This window comes from Prosopis cineraria, unplaced genomic scaffold (assembly GCF_029017545.1).
Source record: "Prosopis cineraria cultivar Desert tree isolate PC_DT_omini unplaced genomic scaffold, ASM2901754v1 PC8, whole genome shotgun sequence".
Taxonomy (NCBI): Eukaryota; Viridiplantae; Streptophyta; class Magnoliopsida; order Fabales; family Fabaceae; genus Prosopis; species Prosopis cineraria.
This window is the reverse complement of record NW_026555339.1, coordinates 6,512,146-6,532,333: the sequence shown is the minus strand read 5'-3', so window position 1 is coordinate 6,532,333 and position 20,188 is coordinate 6,512,146. Positions and strand designations below refer to the sequence as shown.

At 32.9% G+C, this 20,188-nt stretch overlaps 2 protein-coding genes across 5 annotated transcripts; both read left to right on the top strand.

Annotated features, from left to right (window-relative positions):
• Window positions 1-345: 345 nt before the first annotated feature.
• LOC129318633 (beta-amyrin synthase-like) lies at window positions 346-6,268 on the top strand. Of its 4 annotated transcripts, XM_054963507.1 has the most exons (16): window positions 346-549; window positions 1,611-1,796; window positions 1,893-1,982; window positions 2,679-2,876; window positions 2,978-3,062; window positions 3,205-3,371; window positions 3,471-3,662; window positions 3,769-3,882; window positions 4,025-4,144; window positions 4,269-4,391; window positions 4,483-4,581; window positions 4,682-4,738; window positions 4,818-5,186; window positions 5,295-5,375; window positions 5,504-5,587; window positions 5,873-6,268. In XM_054963507.1, exons 1-16 carry the CDS (start codon window positions 349-351, stop codon window positions 5,996-5,998), a joined length of 2,292 nt encoding a protein of 763 aa, XP_054819482.1. In that variant the 5' UTR covers window positions 346-348; the 3' UTR covers window positions 5,999-6,268. The 4 variants fall into 4 exon arrangements, with proteins under 4 accessions (XP_054819482.1, XP_054819483.1, XP_054819484.1 ...); XM_054963508.1 differs by lacking the exon at window positions 3,471-3,662; XM_054963509.1 differs by lacking the exons at window positions 1,611-1,796; window positions 1,893-1,982.
• A 4,226-nt stretch (window positions 6,269-10,494) lies between these two features.
• LOC129317934 (NAD-dependent protein deacetylase SRT1-like) lies at window positions 10,495-18,988 on the top strand. The gene is made up of 14 exons (XM_054962365.1): window positions 10,495-10,743; window positions 11,430-11,459; window positions 11,564-11,656; window positions 12,647-12,766; window positions 13,284-13,384; window positions 13,949-14,057; window positions 15,173-15,252; window positions 15,476-15,554; window positions 16,176-16,229; window positions 16,857-16,953; window positions 17,331-17,413; window positions 17,857-17,924; window positions 18,251-18,353; window positions 18,586-18,988. Exons 1-14 carry the CDS (start codon window positions 10,645-10,647, stop codon window positions 18,853-18,855), a joined length of 1,386 nt encoding a protein of 461 aa, XP_054818340.1. The 5' UTR covers window positions 10,495-10,644; the 3' UTR covers window positions 18,856-18,988.
• The last annotated feature ends 1,200 nt before the right edge of the window (window positions 18,989-20,188 follow it).

Sequence of the window (20,188 nt, the reverse complement as noted above, 5' to 3'; positions counted from 1 at the left end):
ATGACAATAAATTGATTGGTCAATAATAATTCTTGATTGATGAGGCAGAAATAGTTATGATCCTCTCTGTGTGCTGACGGAGAAGGGTCCAATCTTGATCTGCACTCTAGTTATGTTTCATCCAACCTAGTGACAATAAATTAATTATTTGAAAATTAAAATGATTTCTTTACCATTATAGAAATAATTTAGAAATTATGCGAATGTTATAAATAGGGGGAGGGGGTGTGTGTAAGTAAGCGTGGAAGAAAGAAGGCAAGAGCTTTAAATTGCAAACTCAGGAATGCGTGCTTAGGAAGGTGTGTGATGTTAGTATTAGTTCAAGACAGAGTAGAGAGAGGAGAGAGAATGTGGAGGCTGAAGATAGGAGAGAGAGGGAATAACCCTTACATATTCAGCACAAATAACTTTGTGGGGAGGCAGACATGGGAGTTTCATGCAGAAGATGGAAGCCAAGAGGAGAGGGATGAAGTCGAAGCTGCTCGTCAACACTTCTCCTCTAATCGCTCCCGTTTCAGAGCCTGTGGTGATCGTCTTTGGCGATTTCAGGTTTCATTTCTTCTAAGTTCTGATTGCTCACAATTCCACTTTTAGGTTTTCTGATTAGAGGATCAAATACGCTATATGCCATGATAGACATTAATCAACATATTAGAAACATTAATATCATGTTTGGATTAATGAAGATTTCAATTTAAACCAAATTATAAGACTAAGATCCAGGATCTTCAATAAATTTTTTAATAATTTAAGATCTTAAATTGTAATTATCATCCTTAAGTGGTTCTTATTTGTTTTTTTCTCATGATCCATTTTGTTATTCCTAGTAATTGGAGGATGCAATTCGAATCTCCCATATATATCATAACTTAATAAGTGCGTGCATGGTTGTTTATATATATATATATATATATATGTATATGTATATGTAATGCAATAAGAAATAAAACAAAAACACACACAGAGACTGACAGACATATAACATGAGGAAGTAAATTTTTTTAATAAAGACTGCAAAAAAAAAAAAAACACGTGCGAAAAAACATTTTAAGTCATGTCAATTTACCAAAGTTTGTACATCCCAACGATAAGATATCAGAAATCGAAATGTATATATTATCAATAAGGCGTTGGTGGACTATCTAATCAATATAACTTTTTTTCTATCCAAAGACATGATTAAAAATGCTCATCAACCTCTCTCCATAAGGGAGCATTTATTCCTATGATAATGGTGGTTGTAGACCTGAAGTGCTCAGTCTGTTATTGAAGAAATAGCACTGTGAAAAGTACCGATGGTCCCATCAATTCTTCATTTGATTAATTCCATTTAATGCTCATCTGCTAATGGGCCTCTTTCCTTCTTTGTCATTCTCAAGTGGCGCACTTGTATTTGCCGTATTCCCTCCACTTTTTTTTTTTTAGTTCTAATTAAATCATTGAGATTAAATGCCAATGATTTTATATATTTATTTTTATTTTAAAATTTTAATAATATTCATATAAAATATTAAATCTGAATAATACCGAATGAGTTATTTTTTTTCTCACTTTTAAATCCAAAGTGAATGCTTATATCTTATTAGTTAGATGGAGGTTTGATTTTGCAGTTTTTGAGAGAGAAGAGTTTCAAACAAACAATACCAAGTGTGAAGATAAAGGATGAAGAGGAAATAACATGCGACAAAATTAAGAACACAGTGAAAAGAGCAACACATTACCTGTGTGCATTGCAAGCCAGTGATGGCCATTGGCCTGCTCAAATTGCTGGACCCCTCTTTTATCTTCAACCTTTGGTAATTAACTTCATTTCAACTCTTCTCTGAAATATAACATTCTTTATATAGTAATAACCACAAGGCATTTAGAACTAACTCTGGCGAATTGTGTAGGTATTTGTTATATACATTACAGGGCAGCTTCATAATGTGTTTCCAAAAGAATATCAGAAAGAAATCTTACGTTACTTATACAACCATCAGGTGAAGTTTCAAATAATCTTATCTTATTTCATATTAACATAACAATAACAATACTTTCAATCCCTCAAATTTGATTCATTTATCAATTTGGCCCCTGGAATTTAATTCTTATCAAGCAAGTCTGTTAATTTCATAACCATATACAATTATTCTTTGTGATGTTATTTACCCTTTCAAACTAAAAAACTGATTATGTGTATGATTTTGAAACTTTAAGAACTTTGTGAGTTGAGGAAGCATACCTCTTAGTTGCATTGATCGAGGTTTCTATGTGGATGAATGGAGTTACATGAATTTTGTCTCTAGTTCACAACAAATGCATGAGAGAAGAGAGAAAGGAGTTTTCCGAGTGCTTCTGTATTGTGTAGAAATGGGAGCACATGTTTTCACAATGACCTCGTGCAGATACCCCTGATGCATTCTCCTTGAAAAAAGAAAGGGAAAAATTGCACTTAAGAACCCAAACATATTACCGCATAAGGGCCCAAATAAGAATAATATTCAAATAAGTCCCCTAAGCCTAGGTTTGACCGAGGGTGGATAAATCCAAGAAATTTCATTAATAAAGATTATACTTTAAACCAAATCAATAATTGAAATAAATTTGCATGAGGGACCAAAAATTTAAATATCCCATTAACTTATTGTGTTAGAGTTTGATATGAATTATGCATATGAAACATGAATGCATTGAAGAATGAAGATGGAGGGTGGGGATTGCATATTGAGGGTCACAGTACCATGTTCTGCACAGTTCTCAACTACATATGTATTCGAATTCTAAAAGAAGGATTTGATGGGGGAGAAGACGATGCCTGTGTTAAAGCTCGAAAATGGATTCTTGATTGTGGTGGTGTCACTTACATACCCTCTTGGGGAAAGACTTGGCTTTGTGTATGTCTCTTGTGTTAATGATTAATTTAGTTCTTAATTAATTAAAGCTTTTTGAACAATATTCTCAATTTAGTTACATCATCAATCATGATCTACTATAGATACTTGGTGTATATGAATGGTCTGGAACCAACCCTATGCCTCCTGAATTTTGGCTCTTGCCCTCATATCTTCCTATGCATCCAGGTAATTAATAATTCATTTACTAAACATTAAACCATTCATAACTCTTAGAGCTTAATCTAATTTCAATGTTGCATTAATTTGAGTTTCTCTCTAATTATTTTTGTTCATTAATTGTTTTATCTCAATCAATTAATTAATGCAGCTAAAATGTGGATATATTGTCGATCGGTTTACTTGCCTATGTCTTACTTGTATGGGAAAAAATTTGTGGGTCCAATTACACCACTAATTCTTCAACTGAGGCAAGAACTTCATGTTCAACCATACCATCAAATTAATTGGAAGAAAACTCGCAACCTTTGTGCAAAGGTGAGACCTATTGATGTCTCCAAGATTATTTAATTAGTAGTTTTTTTTTTATTGTTTATTATGTGCTAATAATAGAGATATCTTTTTTGTACATAATAGGAAGATCTTAATTGTCCACATCCCTGGATACAAGATCTTATATGGGATGGTCTATATATATTAATTGAACCACTTCTTACACGTTGGCCTTTCAACAAGTGGATTAGAGAAAAGGCTCTTCAAGTAACAATGAAACATGTACACTATGAAGATGAGAATACTCGATACATAACAGCTGCAGCTATAGAGAAGGTCTCATTTTCTATATTTAAAAATAAATTAATTATAAAAATGAGTTGAAATTAATTAATAAGTAAAAGTCTAACTTTCAACAAATATTATTCCATACTTGTCACAGGCAATATGTATGATTGCTTGCTGGGCTGAGGATCCCAATGGAGATGCCTTCAAAAAGCATCTTGCTAGAGTTCCTGATTATCTGTGGGTTTCAGAAGATGGAATGACCATGCAGGTTCTAACACACATGCACACTTTTCTACGTTGGTTACAAAATCAACGTACTGCAGTAGTAGCTTGACCAAAGATTTATTTCAATTGAATAATATCTTGTTTGACTATAAAATGCAAGTTGGGGGTTTGATATTTATATGTAGAGTCTCGGAAGCCAAACATGGGATGCTAGCTTTACCATTCAAGCTTTGCTTGTCACTGACCTTATTGAGGAAATTGGTCCCACACTTGCAAAAGGACATCATTTTATAAAGGAATCTCAAGTTTGTTTCACTCAGACTAGAAATCCTATTTATTGTTATTCATCATATGTGTATGTGCATTAAAATATCTATATGCACATACTTTGATGAACTCTTTTTTTATGACAAATAACAACCTGGTCAGGTTAAAGACAACCCTTTTGGTGACTTCAAGAGCATGTATCGTCACATTTCTAAAGGGGCATGGACCTTCTCTGATAGAGATCAAGGATTACAGGTTTCAGATTGCACAGCCGAAGCTTTGAAGGTTATATATTAACTACTAGTCATGTTATCCTAATGCTCAACTTCATGTGTATGTGTGTGGCATTGCCTTATAATTTTATCACTTGTTTTAGTGCTGCCTTCTTTTATCAAAGCTGCCACCAGAAATTGTGGGTGACAAGATGGAACCTGAGAGATTATATGATTCTGTCAATATAATACTGTCACTTCAAGTGAGTATTTTAGAATATGAACCAATCAATAGATATATATTATTCTATTTGGTGTACGTTCTACTAGTTCAAAAATGTGTTGGTTATGATTTATTTTCAGAGCAAAAAGGGTGGTTTAGCAGCTTGGGAACCAATCAAAGCAGAAAAGTGGTTAGAAGTAAGAACTACTTAATTACCCAAATTGATAATTTGTCATGAATGATGATGCATTATACTTTGCATTTTTGGACAATTAGATGCTAAATCCTGTGGAGTTTTTGGAGAAAGTGGTAGTTGAGATAGAAACTGTTGAATGCACTGGATCGTCAACACAAGCTATAGTTTTGTTTAGCAAGTTGTATCCAACACATAGAAAGAAAGAGATTGAGAATTTCATTGCCAAAGCTGTACAGTACATTGAAGATACTCAAAAAGAAGATGGTTCTTGGTATGGAACCTATGGAATTTGCTTCATTTATGCAACAATGTTCGCACTTGGTGGACTTAATGCAGCTGGAAAGACTTATGACAGCTCTCATACCATTCGTAGAGCTGTGGATTTTCTTTGTAAAATACAAAATGAAGATGGTGGGTGGGGAGAGAGTTATCTTTCATGCTCTAAAGAGGTTAATTTTTATCACTTTGAATCCATTGAATGCCATTTTATATTGTATGTGTTTGTTTACTCATGTTCTCTAATTTAAACGATTTAATTTTGTTGATTAATGTTGCAGAAATTTGTTCCACTTGAAGGAAACCGATCACATGTAGTACAAACAGCTTGGGCTATGATAGGTCTTATTCATGCTGGGCAAGTAAGTCAATAGAGTTTCATTTTAAACCCAGATAACATATGATCTTATTGCTAAAGATATGTTCCAATCATCAAACTTGATCCATTTCAAAATTTGTTTATTTATTAATACTTCTTTTTATTGGATAGGTGGAAAGAGACCAAACTCCTGTTGACCGTGGAGCAAAGTTTCTCATCAATTCTCAATTAGAAGATGGTGATTGGCCACAACAAGTGAGTTTTGATTTCTTTAACTCACATTCTCTTATGTTTAATTATTTTGTGGTTATTATTTAATGATTTTTAGATTTCATGATATCTCAATGGATTTTTGTTCATAAAAATATTAATTATTTAATTATTTTAAAATTTTATGATACTTTTGTGTTTATTTTCATATTTTTATCACATTAACATATTCTTTCATCAGATAATCGTATTTTTTTTAAATTTTTATTATTTTTAAAACTTTAAAGAAACATTATAAAAATTGACAAATTATTTATGGCTTTATTTTAGGAATTGACGGGCTCGGCCTTGAAATATTGCATGTTACATTATCCAATGTATAGAAATATATTTCCGATGTGGGCTCTTTCAGAATATCAGAAGCGACTTCAATCAGGCTTTTCATCTCTTTCATAAGCTCCTCATGCTTCATTTGCAAGAGATTCATGCTAGCTTGTGTGTGAAAGCTTTTAAAATTATGTTGATTTAGTGTGTTTATTTATTTCATAATGTTTGTACAATTGTCCATGGTCTAAGCAAAGTGAATACCAAGTGAAATTAGTATATTAGTTGTCAAATGTCTTTTTAGTCTCAGTAAAGTATGTAGATCTCTCTCTCACACACACTTGAAGTACATATCCCACATGTTGGCACGCATGGCTGAATAATAAATATAATTAAATTCAATCATTTTTTTTTAAAGATAACTCTATGCTTTTTCACCAAAAAAAAAAAAAAGATAACTCATACTGAGGGAAAAATTGTATGCAGGCTATAGTGCGAGTTGGAACTTGGAAATATAATTTTGCCACTCTAATATTGCTTTCTTTATATCTTTTTTCGATTTTTCACAACAATGCATATGCAAACTATGGTGCTAGTTTGGAATTAGACCACAAAATTAATTTTCAGTTACATATATTCTATGTAAACTTCCTTCTTCTTTTTTTTAAACTTGTGGCATTTTTTTTGAAAAAATAAAGATAGAAATATTACTGTGCGAAACTATTTCAAACAGAGACAATCTTTGTTTGACCACGTCTCACCTATATTGGAAGTTCAAATACAAAAAACATAGTGTCTTAATTGAATTATTTACAAGTCATGATTATATATATATATATATATATGTTGTATAAACATATAAATTAAGAGGCAAATTTTTTTTTTCAAAAAAAATGGGACTTTGACAAGGTAATAATAATTTGTGTGTGTGAATGTGGTGATCTTCACGGCATGTTTGAACGAGGTATATGGTACGTATAGTCCAAGAACTCTTCACCATTGTGATTAGGGAGATGGAAATCAGTAGATGTGTTGACGAAAGGCAAGTGATTTTTAGAATATGTCTTTTGTGTGTAGTCACTGTATATTAGTACAAAAAAAAAAGTCATTTTTTGAGCAACGATCATTTTCTGCTGTGAGATAATGATCAACCACTGTCAATGATAACGTGCGTGTATAATGGTTTTAATTATGACTCTGAGTAGTCACAGCCAGCGCTTGGAGAAATTGTGGAGGGCTGGAGGCTCAAGAATGGGCATACATGAGCCAAAAGTTGGGCTGGACCATATTTTGGGCTGGTATCCAACCTTATTTGTAGCTTGAACATTGGATTGCCTAAAAGATTTGGGTCGAGTTTTGGCCCAACTCAAAAAACTTTAAAAATATGAACATAATTCGGTGCTCGAGAGAAGAGAAGGATCTGAAAAAATAAAGACCTCTATTGTTTCATTACCCTTTTCTTGCAAATTTTTATCCAAAATTATTATCATTTTAATATTTTTTAATTTATATCATTTCATTTGAACCGTATTCAAAACACATACAGTTTTGACATTCAGTTGTGAATCAGCATCCCGTCTAGTTCAATAACTAGTTTAATTTTCTTAACACTGGCTTTTTGCCTTTTTGGCTCGGGGCCTCCTAAAAAAGAAGCAAATTCAGGAGGGAAGGCCTTCTTCACATCAGAGAACGAAGTGCTATTGAGTGATGGTGCCCTCATTTATCCCCTTGCTTTAATGAAATTAATGAGGGTAGTTTTAAATGTTTCACTAAGGGCAATATTGGTAAAATAAAACAAAAATATAATTTCTATGTGGTGCTCTGTGTCTGTGTGGGGGGAGGAGTTTATCCATTTTTTATCATCATTTCCCCTTCACTTCTTAATTATGACTGATCAAATCTATTGTTAAAACAAATTCTAACTTCACGATTGATTGATATGTTTATGGTTTTTGTATTACCCAATGTATAGAAATATGGGACTTTTGTAGGTATAGTTTATATTATAAAATCAAATTAAACAAATAACTTAATATTTATTATATTTTACATTGTATTCGGTTTATTATATTTGTCAATGATAAGCTTTTTATAAATTTTTAATAATAAATACTTTATATATATCAATGATAAACTTATTGTATATTAATGTAAATCGGTCATACTTTTAAATTTTTAAAAATTTAATCCATATTTTTTGGATATAAATTTTTTTGGGTCAATAGGCCAATTTATTTAGAAATATATTTCCAATTTGGGCTGTCTTTCGGAATATCAGAAGGGACTTCAATCACTCCCTTCGTCTCTTGAATTAGCAAGCTCCTCTTGCTTCATATTGCAACGGAGGATATTTATGCTACCTTGTGGCCAAAAGCTTTTATAATTATATTTGTTTAATAATGACTGTACAATTGTTTATAGTCTAAGTAAAGGACATACCAAGCGAAATTAGTATATTAAGTTATATAATCAAATGTCTTTTTAGTCTCAGTAAAGTATGTACATCTCTCTCACACGCACACATTTGAAGTACATATCTATGAGTGATGGATAATAAATGTGTATAAACATAAATTAAGAGGCAAGCTAAGATTTTAAAAAAATTTGGGACTCTGAAAAGGCAATCATTAATATGTGTGTGTGTGGTGATATTCATGGCACGTTGGAACAAGGTATATGGTACGTACAAGAACTTACACCATTATGATTAGGGAAACAGAAAATCAGTAGCATGAATACGTACGTACATGTTGAAGAAAGGCAAGTGATTTTTAGAATTTGTCTTTTGTGTGTGCTGTGTACGTACGTAGTGATGTATAGTACCAAAAAAAAAATCATTTTTAGCAACGATTATTTTCTGCTTTGATAATGATCAACCACACTGTCAACTGTAACGTGTGGATAATGGTTTTAATCATGACTATGAGCACAATTGAGCAATGAGGTCGCTGTGTTTGTTGATTGATCCAGCAGTGGGAAAAACTGTGAAAGCCGAAGTACATTGAAATATACACGCGTCGAGTTGGGTCGGGCTTTACTTTAACTTGATATCCAATTTGATTTGTAGTTTGAACATTGAGTTTGTCCGGGTTGGATTTTAACCCAACTAAAAAATATTTAAAAGTAATTTTAAAATTTTGAAAATAATTTGATATTCAAGAGGGAAGAAGGATTAAGGAATGTAAAGGACCTCTATTATTTCATTACCCTCTTCTCACAGAAAGTTATCTAATATCATTATTATTTTAATCTTTTTTATTTTCTATAATTCTATTTTATTGGACTTGCATCTTTTCTAACAGTCAAATGAGTTAGGGAATTTGCTTCATCTTGTCAATATATATATAATTAAATATTACATTGCATAACATATTGGGCTAGACTGCATGCAACGTTAGAATGGATAGCACACTAGTTGAAGATTATGGATTTATAATATAAAAATCAAATTAAAAGGACAAGATTTGAGAAAAAGCAAAAGCAAGTTGGGGGAGCCTGAAATGATAGCAAGTTTGAACGAAGAGAATGACTTTTTGTGGGACTGAGATTGACATCCACGTTTGATTGACTTTCTTCATGCTCCGTATTTGGAAACAGCCATTGAAAAATGAAAAGACTCCCTCCTTTGTCCTTTTTCTTCAATTAACTCTCACTCTGAAATTTGAATATTGTGATTTTTCAGTAATTACATTATATTTTACACTTTAATTTAATCACTCGTCATCCTAATATCACTCATTTATGTTTGTACGTGTCTATACTCATATTTAATTAAGTTTGTACAATAAATCAAATGTTGAAGAAGTAATTTATTTTGTTTATTTATCCTGACTGAACTTATGATAACAGTGAACTATAAAATTTATAATAAATTACTAATAAAAATTAATGTGAATAGTATATGTTCTTATAACTTAAGCAAGTGAGTTGGAAGTTTGAAACCCAACTCTTATATGTATAGTAATTTACTTCCATTTTCAACCATATTCATTTGTAACATTTTATTTATGAGCTTTTATTACGAGTTCTTCTTAAACATGTCTAATGAAATATTTATGCCTCATTTTAAAAAACGTCCTTGTCATTGTTAGCTTAATAAATGAATTTTTTCTTATCTATCCTTTCTCCCTTTCAATGAACTATATCAATAAAAGTAATTTTTGAGAATTTGTAAAAAAAATTAATATTTAACTAATTTTGCTTAATTTCTATGACCTAAGAAAAATAGTTTAAGTAAATAGGATGTTATAAAAATTAAAAAAGATCCTATATATTAGATATTCAATATATATATATATATATATATAAAGATATGTGTAATTTGTTTGCAAGAAATGACTTACATAGAAGGCCCAAAAAAACTTACTTGTACTAAGTTATTTTTTCATTAGAATAAATCCTGCTCGAACATGTTTAAATAAATTCAGGTATTAAATATTGATTCTTTTAATGAGAATTTCTTAATATTGTGAGGGGTTAATCTTTTCTACAGTTTAACTATTTGATAAAGATACTCACATCTAATCAATCCTTGGCAAGGGGGAAAAAACCTTACTTCTAATTAAAAGCAATATGATCAAAAGCGTGTGTTGTGAGTTATAAGGATCTTCTCTGTTTAAAAGGGATGATACAGTTGCATATTAACGTTATATTGGCTTTCGCCTTTTCGGTTTGAGGGGCCTCCTTAAAAGAAGCAAATTCAGGAGGAAAGGCCTTCTTCGCATCAGAGAACGAAGAGCTATTGAGTGGCAGTACACTCATTCACCAACCCTGGGACCATGTCTCTTGGATATGCCGAGAAGCTTTCCTTCATAGAGGATGTGGGCAACGTGGGGATGACGGAATATTTCGAACCAGCTCAAGTTTTGCAAGAAAAAGTGGGTCATTTCTTTAGTTTTCTCCACTCGTAATCTTCCTAATTCCATCTCCTGTTACTGTTATTTATACTTGTTATACGTAACTCGGGTGATCTTGTGCAACTTCGACGCTTCTGACTGCTGTCTGGGTCTAATACTGAGAAACTTTGTTGCCTTGTGGAATCTGGTACCGGGGTTTTAGTTGTATGATTGATCGGCAATTGGTTAATTCACTTGTTTTGTGCCGATTAAGATGAAATTTGGGAAACTCATTGCTGGGCTGTCTGTATATCTGGTTGTATAAGTCTTGATCATCAACTTGCATGATTATGCATATAAACGACACAGAGTAAGGCTACTCTGGAATAAGATGAATGAACTTGTTCCATTCCAAGGGTTTTTGATGGAGCGAATAATGCTTTCAGACATTGAATGTTTACCAGCTGCATACCTAGATCTGATTTGAGGCTGAGACAAGAATATTCCAATAGGCAATAATTAAATAATGGATAATGGGAGGTGTTTTCGACTTTTTGTCCACATATATGATTCTTGCCTTACCTGAAATTGCTGATGTTTTTCTTTTCATTCCAATTGTCTCCGGTAAATGGAAGTTGTGTTTTGTAGTTTGGTTTTAGTCACAGGTAATTTTCCCCTCATGTGGTGTGCTAATTGCAATGCTCTTTCATAATTTCCTTTTCTGGCAGATTGAGCAACTTGCTGTCGTGATAAAAAAGGTAATTTGCAGAAACTCGTTAGTTTTGACAGTAGGGAGTTCCATTTTTGTGTGTTGGTTTTGTATATAATCAGTTTCTTCATACCTCTCTCATTCTACTCGCAGAGTAAGCATCTAGTAGTGTTTACAGGTGCAGGAATATCAACTTCTTGTGGTATACCTGATTTCAGAGGTCCAAAGGGTATTTGGACGCTTCAGGTGATCAGCATATTCTATTTGATTTTTTTTGGAATCTGAAATGCGCTTTCATTCCATTTTAAGTGAATGAATGCTGGATATTTGATTTTATTATATTTGATTCATAATGCAAATTCCAAAGAGAAAACATTATATCAACTTTTTTATTCTCAGGCTAAATTGCATAATGAAATTTGTTGTCCTAGAATTCCTGCATTGTGGGATTATATATTCACATAGTGGGGACGTTGCTTGATCAGTCTGATTTGATGGTGCGATTTTAAGTTGACGACAAAGAAGGCTATGACACATTTAATGCTTGTCACTCTTGTATAATGCATAGTCATCATCCATTCTTATAATTTTAAGTATATTTGATTGAATCAGTATTTTGTGGACCATTTGTGAATTATGATCGTTTCCTTTCCTCATTAAGGAGAAAATGTATCTAATTTTTTAAGTAGTATGATATATATATATATATATATAAGTGCAAGAAAAGATTATGAAACCAAGATAATGATTTCTGTATATATATATATATATAATAGTATTAAAGTTCAATGGACTGTAAATTGGATTTTACATGCTGTTCTGTCTTAAACTTTGGTTACTCAAAAATACTAGAAGGGAGTTAATTGAAGTATAAACTGTTGTAGCTACAGTATATGTGAATAGTTACTTGAAATTGTTACGGACCTTAAAAACAAGGTTAACATGCCTCCTCTAGCATATTTTAATGAATTTGTTATCTCTCAGAGGAAAGAAAATATTGTTATTCCAAGATTTAACTACTGGTTTGTTATCTAGCATGTTTTGATTATGTCTCTTGTGATTGATATAAAACAAAGTCTTGTTGTTACCTAAAAGAAGTCTTATTTCACTACTGTCTGTAAGGATGTGTTCTTTCAGTGTTTCATTGCCTTTTCTTACTTGTCTTGATACTTCATGCTATTATTACTTCAATGTGGGGCTTTTTAACTTCTCATTCGGATTGATGTATCATTACAGCGTGAAGGAAAACCATTGCCTGAAGCATCTCTGCCATTTCAACGTGCAGTGCCAAGCTTGACTCACATGGCTCTGGTAGAATTAGAAAAGGCTGGTATATTAAAGTTTGTTATCAGTCAGGTAATAACACTGAATTTTTGTTTAAATATCTATATTTATGTCCATTGTATACATTACATCAACTTTTTGTTCATTATTAATTGGCTTTATCTCTGTTCTTTCGATGTGTGAGCAAATTATCTGTTTGAAGTAATACGGTGCTGCCAATGTTATGTTGGCTTGAATGTTTAACAAGGTGGGATGTATGATCTAAACACAACTACACAAGCATGCATACATTTGTTAATTTTGTATATATCACAAGAGAGACCTGTATATTTTTAGAAGACTCAATAATTATGCTCATATAATATACCAAACCTTCAACTACCATTTATATGAATACTATGATTACATAATTCACGACCAAAAACTCCATGCTTGATTCATGGTAATTTCCTAAAAGAAGATTATACATCTTAATAGGATACTATCTTATATCTATTCTCTGCAGCACAAATTTGGCGTACATTTCTATCACTGTTTTTAGGCATTTTCTTCTGTCAAAAAGGTCAATGAATTCTACTTTTGTCTGTAGAATGTTGATGGTCTCCATCTTCGTTCTGGAATACCAAGGGAGAAACTGGCAGAATTGCATGGGAACTCCTTTATGGAAACATGCCCTTCCTGTGGAGCTGAGTAAGATTTTTATTGCTATTTATATCCCAGTTTAGCACACGATTTATCTTTATTGATGATGTTTGGTTATCTTGGCATGTTCAATCAAATATCTTTAACAATATTAAAATTGATGCGTGAGCAAAACAAGAGCCACCACACATTTTTAGACCAAATAAATTTTATTTACTTAATTTTTATAAGTTCTAGTTTATAACATTATCTGGAAAGATTCTGTTATAGACATCGCTCAAATAATTTTGCTATATATATTGGATTAAGTCCATCATACATAGTCTAGGTTCATGCCTATTTGAATTGTTTCTTCTATGCTTTCTGTTCAGTATTTTGTTTTCAGCATTCAGGAACCTATTTCATCAAGGATATCCACCTAGCTCCTTTGAACAAAATCCACCTCAGACAATCTGTGATCGCCTTGCTTTCTTTCTTTCTTTTTTCCTTTTTCCCATTTTGGGCCTCTGCATTGTTAGAATTAATGTAGTTTTGTTATTCACGTCCATATTTTTTCAAAGTTTGTATGTTAAATATATTATAAGCCCAATTTTATGATTTGAACTTCTTAAGGTACTTTCGGGATTTTGAGGTTGAAACTATTGGATTGAAGGAGACATCAAGGCGTTGTTCAGATGCAAAATGTCAAAAAAAACTCAAAGATACAGTTCTTGACTGGGAGGTATTGCTTCATTCATTTGCTCTGTTTAATTTTAGCTGAAATTCATTGATGAATCCTCAAGGATGGACTCAGGACGGACAGTCTAACATAAGTAAACTATGGGGTGTATGATTTAAAAAAACAAAGAAAAAAAGGACTGTATACTGTTTTAAATTTCAATCCAAGAAAGACTTTATTTTAAGTGCTGAGTGAAGTTGTTAATTTAGCAAAATTGTCTTTAAACTAATCTAACCAATAAGGCGGAGCTGACTGATTGTTGCTTTCAGTTGGTGATATTTTTGAAATAAAATTGGGATAAAATTATGGGAAACTATCATCTAAGGACCTCTAGAAAGTTTTTATATTAGAGAAGGACCTTTAAAGTATGAAATTTCACTGCATCCCTAGGTACCTATTTGAAAATAAGATTGATTGAGAAAAGACCTAACTACCCTTAAGATTTTATGGATGTATAAACAAGCATCCATTTATGTTTTGACAAGTAATCGTACATGATTAACAACAATCTATTCAAAAATGAACAAGTTGCAAAAACTGATAGCACATGTTTAATTATACAAGTGTTGATTCTGCATAAATTAGCATCCATTCGAGTTATGGCAAATAACCTTATGTAATTAATAACAACCTATTTGGAATTAACAAGTGACTATAATTGATAGCACATGTTTAATTGTACATGTACTGGTTCTGCATAAATAAGCATCCGTGCTAGTTTTGATAAGTAATAATACATAATTAACAACTCCTCTTGTGGAATTAACAAGTTATTATAACTGATAACATATATTTAATTGTATAAGTGTTAGTCCTGCATAAACAAATACTATTTAGGTTTTGACAACTAATCATATGTGATTAACAATCCATTAATTTATTGAACTTTAGGGTAATTAGGTCTTTTCTTATAAATCTTATTTTCAAATAGATACCAAGGGAATGCAGTAAACTTTCAGATTTTTAAGGTCTCTCTTTGATATAAAAACTCTCAAGAGTCCTTAGATGATATTTTCCCTAAAATTATCATGTCCTGGCCGATGTGTTGTAAACTCACATGTTGGTTAGGATTCATTTATATCTTTGTTTCCCCTGACCATGCCTCTGTGTATGGATAGGACGCACTGCCTCTAAAAGAGATGGGTCCTGCAGAGAAGCACTGCAGACAGGCGGATATTGTATTATGCTTAGGGACAAGGTAACAAAATGCTTGATTTCTTGTCAAAGTAAGACAGAAGTATTCTTCTGACATGATGCACATCGCTTTCCCTACCACCTGCTTGTCTACACTTGTAGTTTTGAGTAATTCTGTGTGGACTAACAACCAACTTGCACTAGAATGACAAATATCTTTTAAATATATACTATTGTGTTCTTATTCTAAATCTTTTACTTCATTATGTGTTCTTTTGGTCGTGCAGTCTGCAAATAACTCCAGCATGTAACCTACCACTAAAAGCACTTCGTGGTGGGGGTAAAATTGTCATAGTAAATCTCCAGGTATCTCTTTCATTTTCTCACCAGGTTCTGTATATTCATCTGGGTTGTTGCCCATATGTCAACTTAATTTCCCTATTTGTCTTTCTAGAGTTGTTTGAGTGTGACTGCCTATTCAAATTTGTTAGTTCATCAGTGAAAGCCAAATACCTTCACTAGTAGCAGAAGATTTTGTCTTTCTAAAGAAATAAGTAGCAGAAGATTTTGTTTGTTTTTGTTTTTGTTTTGGGTTATATTAGAAGGGTTTGAAGCAAGGATATTACTCACGCTTAACTCCATCCTTTCCAGTTTTAGTGCTATGTAGTAAAGTATTGGCTGCCTCAATCAACTTATGCATTTTAAGTGGTCTAAATGGCTACTGTTAGTTAAACAAATCCTTGTTCAAGTAAAACCAACATATAAAATGGTTATGGTAGATTTAGAGGATCCTAATACAATGGGGGAATCGCAGGGTTCTTACAACATTGAGCCTATCACAGCCTGACAAGAATAAAATCAGAGAGTCAAATATTCTTCTGCTGCTTATTGTCTCTCTCTGTTCTTTTACTTATTATATTTTTTTTTAAAGCTTCATGATTCCCTTAGGATTCACATTATCTGCGGTGTGCTTTTTGGACTTTACAGAAAACTACAAAGGACAAAAAGGCCAGTTTAGTTATCCATGGGCTAGTAGATAAGGTATTTTCATCTGAATCCTTGAGTGCAGAAGATCTTTTCTTTTTACCATTGTTTTGAGAAAAAATGATACAGGTCATGAAGCCAGTGGCAAAAATTGAGGTGGGATTGGTACTTGCATTAAGAATGTGATGATGTAATCTTAATTCTGTGGTAAATATTAACTAGAGGAGTTCATGTTTGGAAATTGAGAAACTTAGCTGCTTCTGGAAATATTATGAAAGTGTAACAAGATTTTACCTCCAAAACCTTCGATTTTAAGTGGCATGCTTTTATCTGACTTTTATATGTATGCATATAGCTGACTATAAAGACGTCTCAGTTTGTAGTTACTCATCCAAATTAAAAAGTCTCTTAACATTTCAGGTAATATGAAAGGATTTCTAATAAATATATGATAGGGTCACAACAAATGTAAAATTGCTAATTTAAACCAAATGTTCATTAATCAATACAAACGAAAGAGTTGGGTATTAACTGTTTTTTTCCCCCTTGTCTTTAGGTTTTCTTTGTTCACTGCACTTGCAATTATAGAAATCCGAATTGCTCTATATATTCTTGTTTTCCCTGAGTAATTTTTTTCTTAGCATGGCTTTCTGCAATTTACTATGTTAGTTCAAACTGGAGCAGGTAATTGCAGGAGTCATGAACTTGCTTAGTCTGCAGATTCCTCCATTTGTCAGGATTGATCTTTTCCAGATCATACTAAATCAAGCTTTGAGCAATGGTAACCATCGTTCAGTTCTAATGTGTGTACATTTTTCTTCTTTGGCTTTGTATATTGACACAAATCTGTATAATGGCATGACAACTCCACTGCTTCATGATAAGTTTACAAGACTTTGAATGAAAGGTCTCATGGATTGCGTATCATGTCAAATATCAAAATAACTGGACTGGACAGAGTTTCATGTTCACGTGATAAAATTGATATGTCAGCATATCTCTTCATTGCTTGTTATATTTCTGGTTATGGTAACTCGTTTGGTTGTGTCTGTGAGAAATACTTGCCTTTTCATAATCTTGTAATTCAAGGTTGCGCGATTGAGTAGCACTTGCATGAGTCTTATTTGGTTTCACATAGTTCCTTCATTTGAGTCACAGATAAAAGATACGTGAACTGGACCCTCTGGATTGCCAGTGCACATGGGCAGAAAGCTGCATCGCCATTTATCAAGTCTGTTGAGGTGAATTTATGCTTGGAATTGTCGTTTTTTCTTATATGGCTAAATTACTTGATTCTGGATTTTTGGATACCAGGGCCAATGGTCATTTTCCTATTTATGGGTGGCTGTTTTAGTAATATCATGTTCAGATTATAGTGGGTGAATCTGTGCTTGGTGAAAAGAAAAAGAGTGTGGCTGTGATTGTAACTCTCCTTTCCGATTAGGGAAGGGGCTGGTCATGTCATGTCATGTTACCTTGCTGCTTTATAGTGATGACTGAAGTTCCCATGACAAACTCTGCTAGCTGCCATTTAGGCACGAGGAAGAACAAATCATTAACCAGTCGCTATTGCAACTTCATCACATTTTTTTAATGAAAAACCAAATCAATCTTGTGTTTGCAGTGAAAAATAATGTTTATGGTGTCGATAAAAAATTGACTGGCATTTCTATCTCTGCTGCAGGTCTCCTTCTTAGACAAAGATGATTACAAAGCAGCCATACTGACCACACAACCCTTTCGGCTTAAAAGGTGCCGAAGCATGCATCTGCCATACACTTTTTGGAATTAATAATATTGTCAGAATCAGTGGTAACATACACTCTGTTGTCCTCTAATTTTGGAATGCGTCTTCATGCCATGGATAAATTTAGCCAGTTAATTAGTCCTAACTCACTTTTTTTTTTTTGGGTAAGTCCTAACTCCTCGCATTTTTAATGAGATTAAACTGAAGTGGCATGATTTGTAAGAATATGCATGAGAAGTCAGGAAATCTTGAACAAAAATCATATCTTAGTGTTGCTCCATTTAAGATGCAATAAGTGTCATGGATCACATCTGGATGATTGGTGCATCAGGAGAACAGCACTGAACAAAGCATTTGAAATGGTTCTGAAAATCAGCTTCAGTGAAGGCTGTGGTTGCTCTTCCATCGAAATTGATGTCCTAGTTGATTTTAAGGTGAGATAGGTCAACATCATGTGACTATATGTTAGCTTTCAGAGCATCATTTCTTGAATAAAATCTTTCATGATGTTCCCTTCTGTTTATACCATATTTGTCTTCTCTGTTCATAAGAAAGCATTGCTAGTTCTCTATCAAGTCCAGTGATAGCCGATAACTCTCCTGTGTGCCTAAACGTGTTCTTCATCAATTTTTATGGTGGAACTTAACGACAATATCTTCACTGCAGGTTTCAACTGACAGCTTTAGCTTTGATAAGGATGTGATATTCCAAAAGCTGAGAGACAAAGCAATTGTTGAATCAAAATGTGGGCAGAATGCTGTTATAAAGAGAATATTGGGACCTAGAAGCAATAGCACTGTGTATGCTGTTGTCACGAATCTTGTTCAGTACAGCAAAGTGTATAAAACATGTCCCGAATACCTTAGTAATGGCCATCTCAAGAAAAGAAAAAGAAGTGTAAATAGTACAAAATCAAATAGGAAAGGATCTGAGTAAATCTTGATCAATAACTCTAGGATTTGTATCTATAACATCTTTTGATTAGATCAGTAAAGGAATGTGACAAAAGTTAGAAGACATGGATTTAAGCATTTATTATTATATTTTCCAATACAAGTTAATTTGCTTTTTCCCTGCGTTGTTTGATCATTTCTCTTTCTTTAAAAAATGCATTTTATTTTTATTGCATTATTTAATAACAACAACTTAAAAACTACTTGTGTTCCTATATACTAATAAGTGATAACCAATGTGACATCAGTATGAGTTGTAAGGGCTAAAATCTTACCTGAACATGTCACAACGAAAGGATGAAGCATATGATAGTTTTTGTTTTGTATGCTCTAGATCTATTCTGGAGGAAAATGTGTATGCTCTGGTAGGATTCGTTGTATTAGTGTTTGTATAATTGAACTCATAAGAATGTTAGAAGTGAAAGGAGAACTCGCACCTCTTGCTCCTATTTTAGCAGAAGTCTGAGGAATGTTTGGGAAGATGTTGATATCGGTAACAAATGGACCAGAGTATGGTAAGCAAATTCACTTATGGGATGATAACTAAGTGGGTGAGCTAAGACTACTTAAATAACTTTGGCCCTATTTGGTACATGGGATTGAAGGTTTGGGATTGAAAAACTTAACTTCCCATATCTGGCATAGATCATTGGGTAATTCAAGTCCAATCTCTATCGCACCTCATATGGGATTATTCAATACTACTCACCCCTTATATTGCAAAATCAATTTTGGGATTGAAAATATTTAGATGAAATTACCCTCACCCATCTCTTTCTTTGTCATCCCTTCCCTTACTTGTTGGCATCACCTTCTAACATGGTCGTCCCTTTCATTCCCTACCTCCCTTGCGATTATGTCATCTTTTACCATAACAATGCCCTTCCTCTTGTATCTCTGTCTTCCTCCCTTCTCTCTATTGATGAGCTAGATCTTCATCTTCCTCCCATCATCAATGTCAACAGTGAGTCACTGGTTCTAGTTCAAATTCAGCATTAATGGGTTCAAGTTCGAGTTTGCTAGATTTGGGGTCCATCTTCCTTCCACTATTGATGTACACCACAAGTCACTCTGGTTCAAATTTAAGTTGGCCATTGATGGGTTCAAGTTCATTTTCTAGATTTGGGTTCAAGTCTTTCCTCCTTTGCGATTGTGTTAGATTTGGGTACAAGTTCATCTTCCTCTTCCCTAGACTATGTATATATGTTCATATTCATCCCTCCAACTGTGTATTTTTTTATATTAATGATAAGAGGCATTATAGTATTTCAATAATTTTTGATTGATTATAAGATCAAATTAATGCATATATTTCA

Coding starts and splice junctions, on each gene's coding strand:
- LOC129318633 (XM_054963507.1), top strand. CDS start 349: ATGTGGAGGCTGAAGATAGGAGAGAGAGGGAATAACCCTTACATATTC. Junction 1,983..2,678: donor GTTACTTATACAACCATCAG/GTGAAGTTTCAA, acceptor AATGCATTGAAG/AATGAAGATGGAGGGTGGGG. Junction 4,145..4,268: donor ATTTTATAAAGGAATCTCAA/GTTTGTTTCACT, acceptor CAACCTGGTCAG/GTTAAAGACAACCCTTTTGG.
- LOC129317934 (XM_054962365.1), top strand. CDS start 10,645: ATGTCTCTTGGATATGCCGAGAAGCTTTCCTTCATAGAGGATGTGGGC. Junction 11,657..12,646: donor AGGGTATTTGGACGCTTCAG/GTGATCAGCATA, acceptor GTATCATTACAG/CGTGAAGGAAAACCATTGCC. Junction 15,253..15,475: donor GTATTATGCTTAGGGACAAG/GTAACAAAATGC, acceptor TTGGTCGTGCAG/TCTGCAAATAACTCCAGCAT.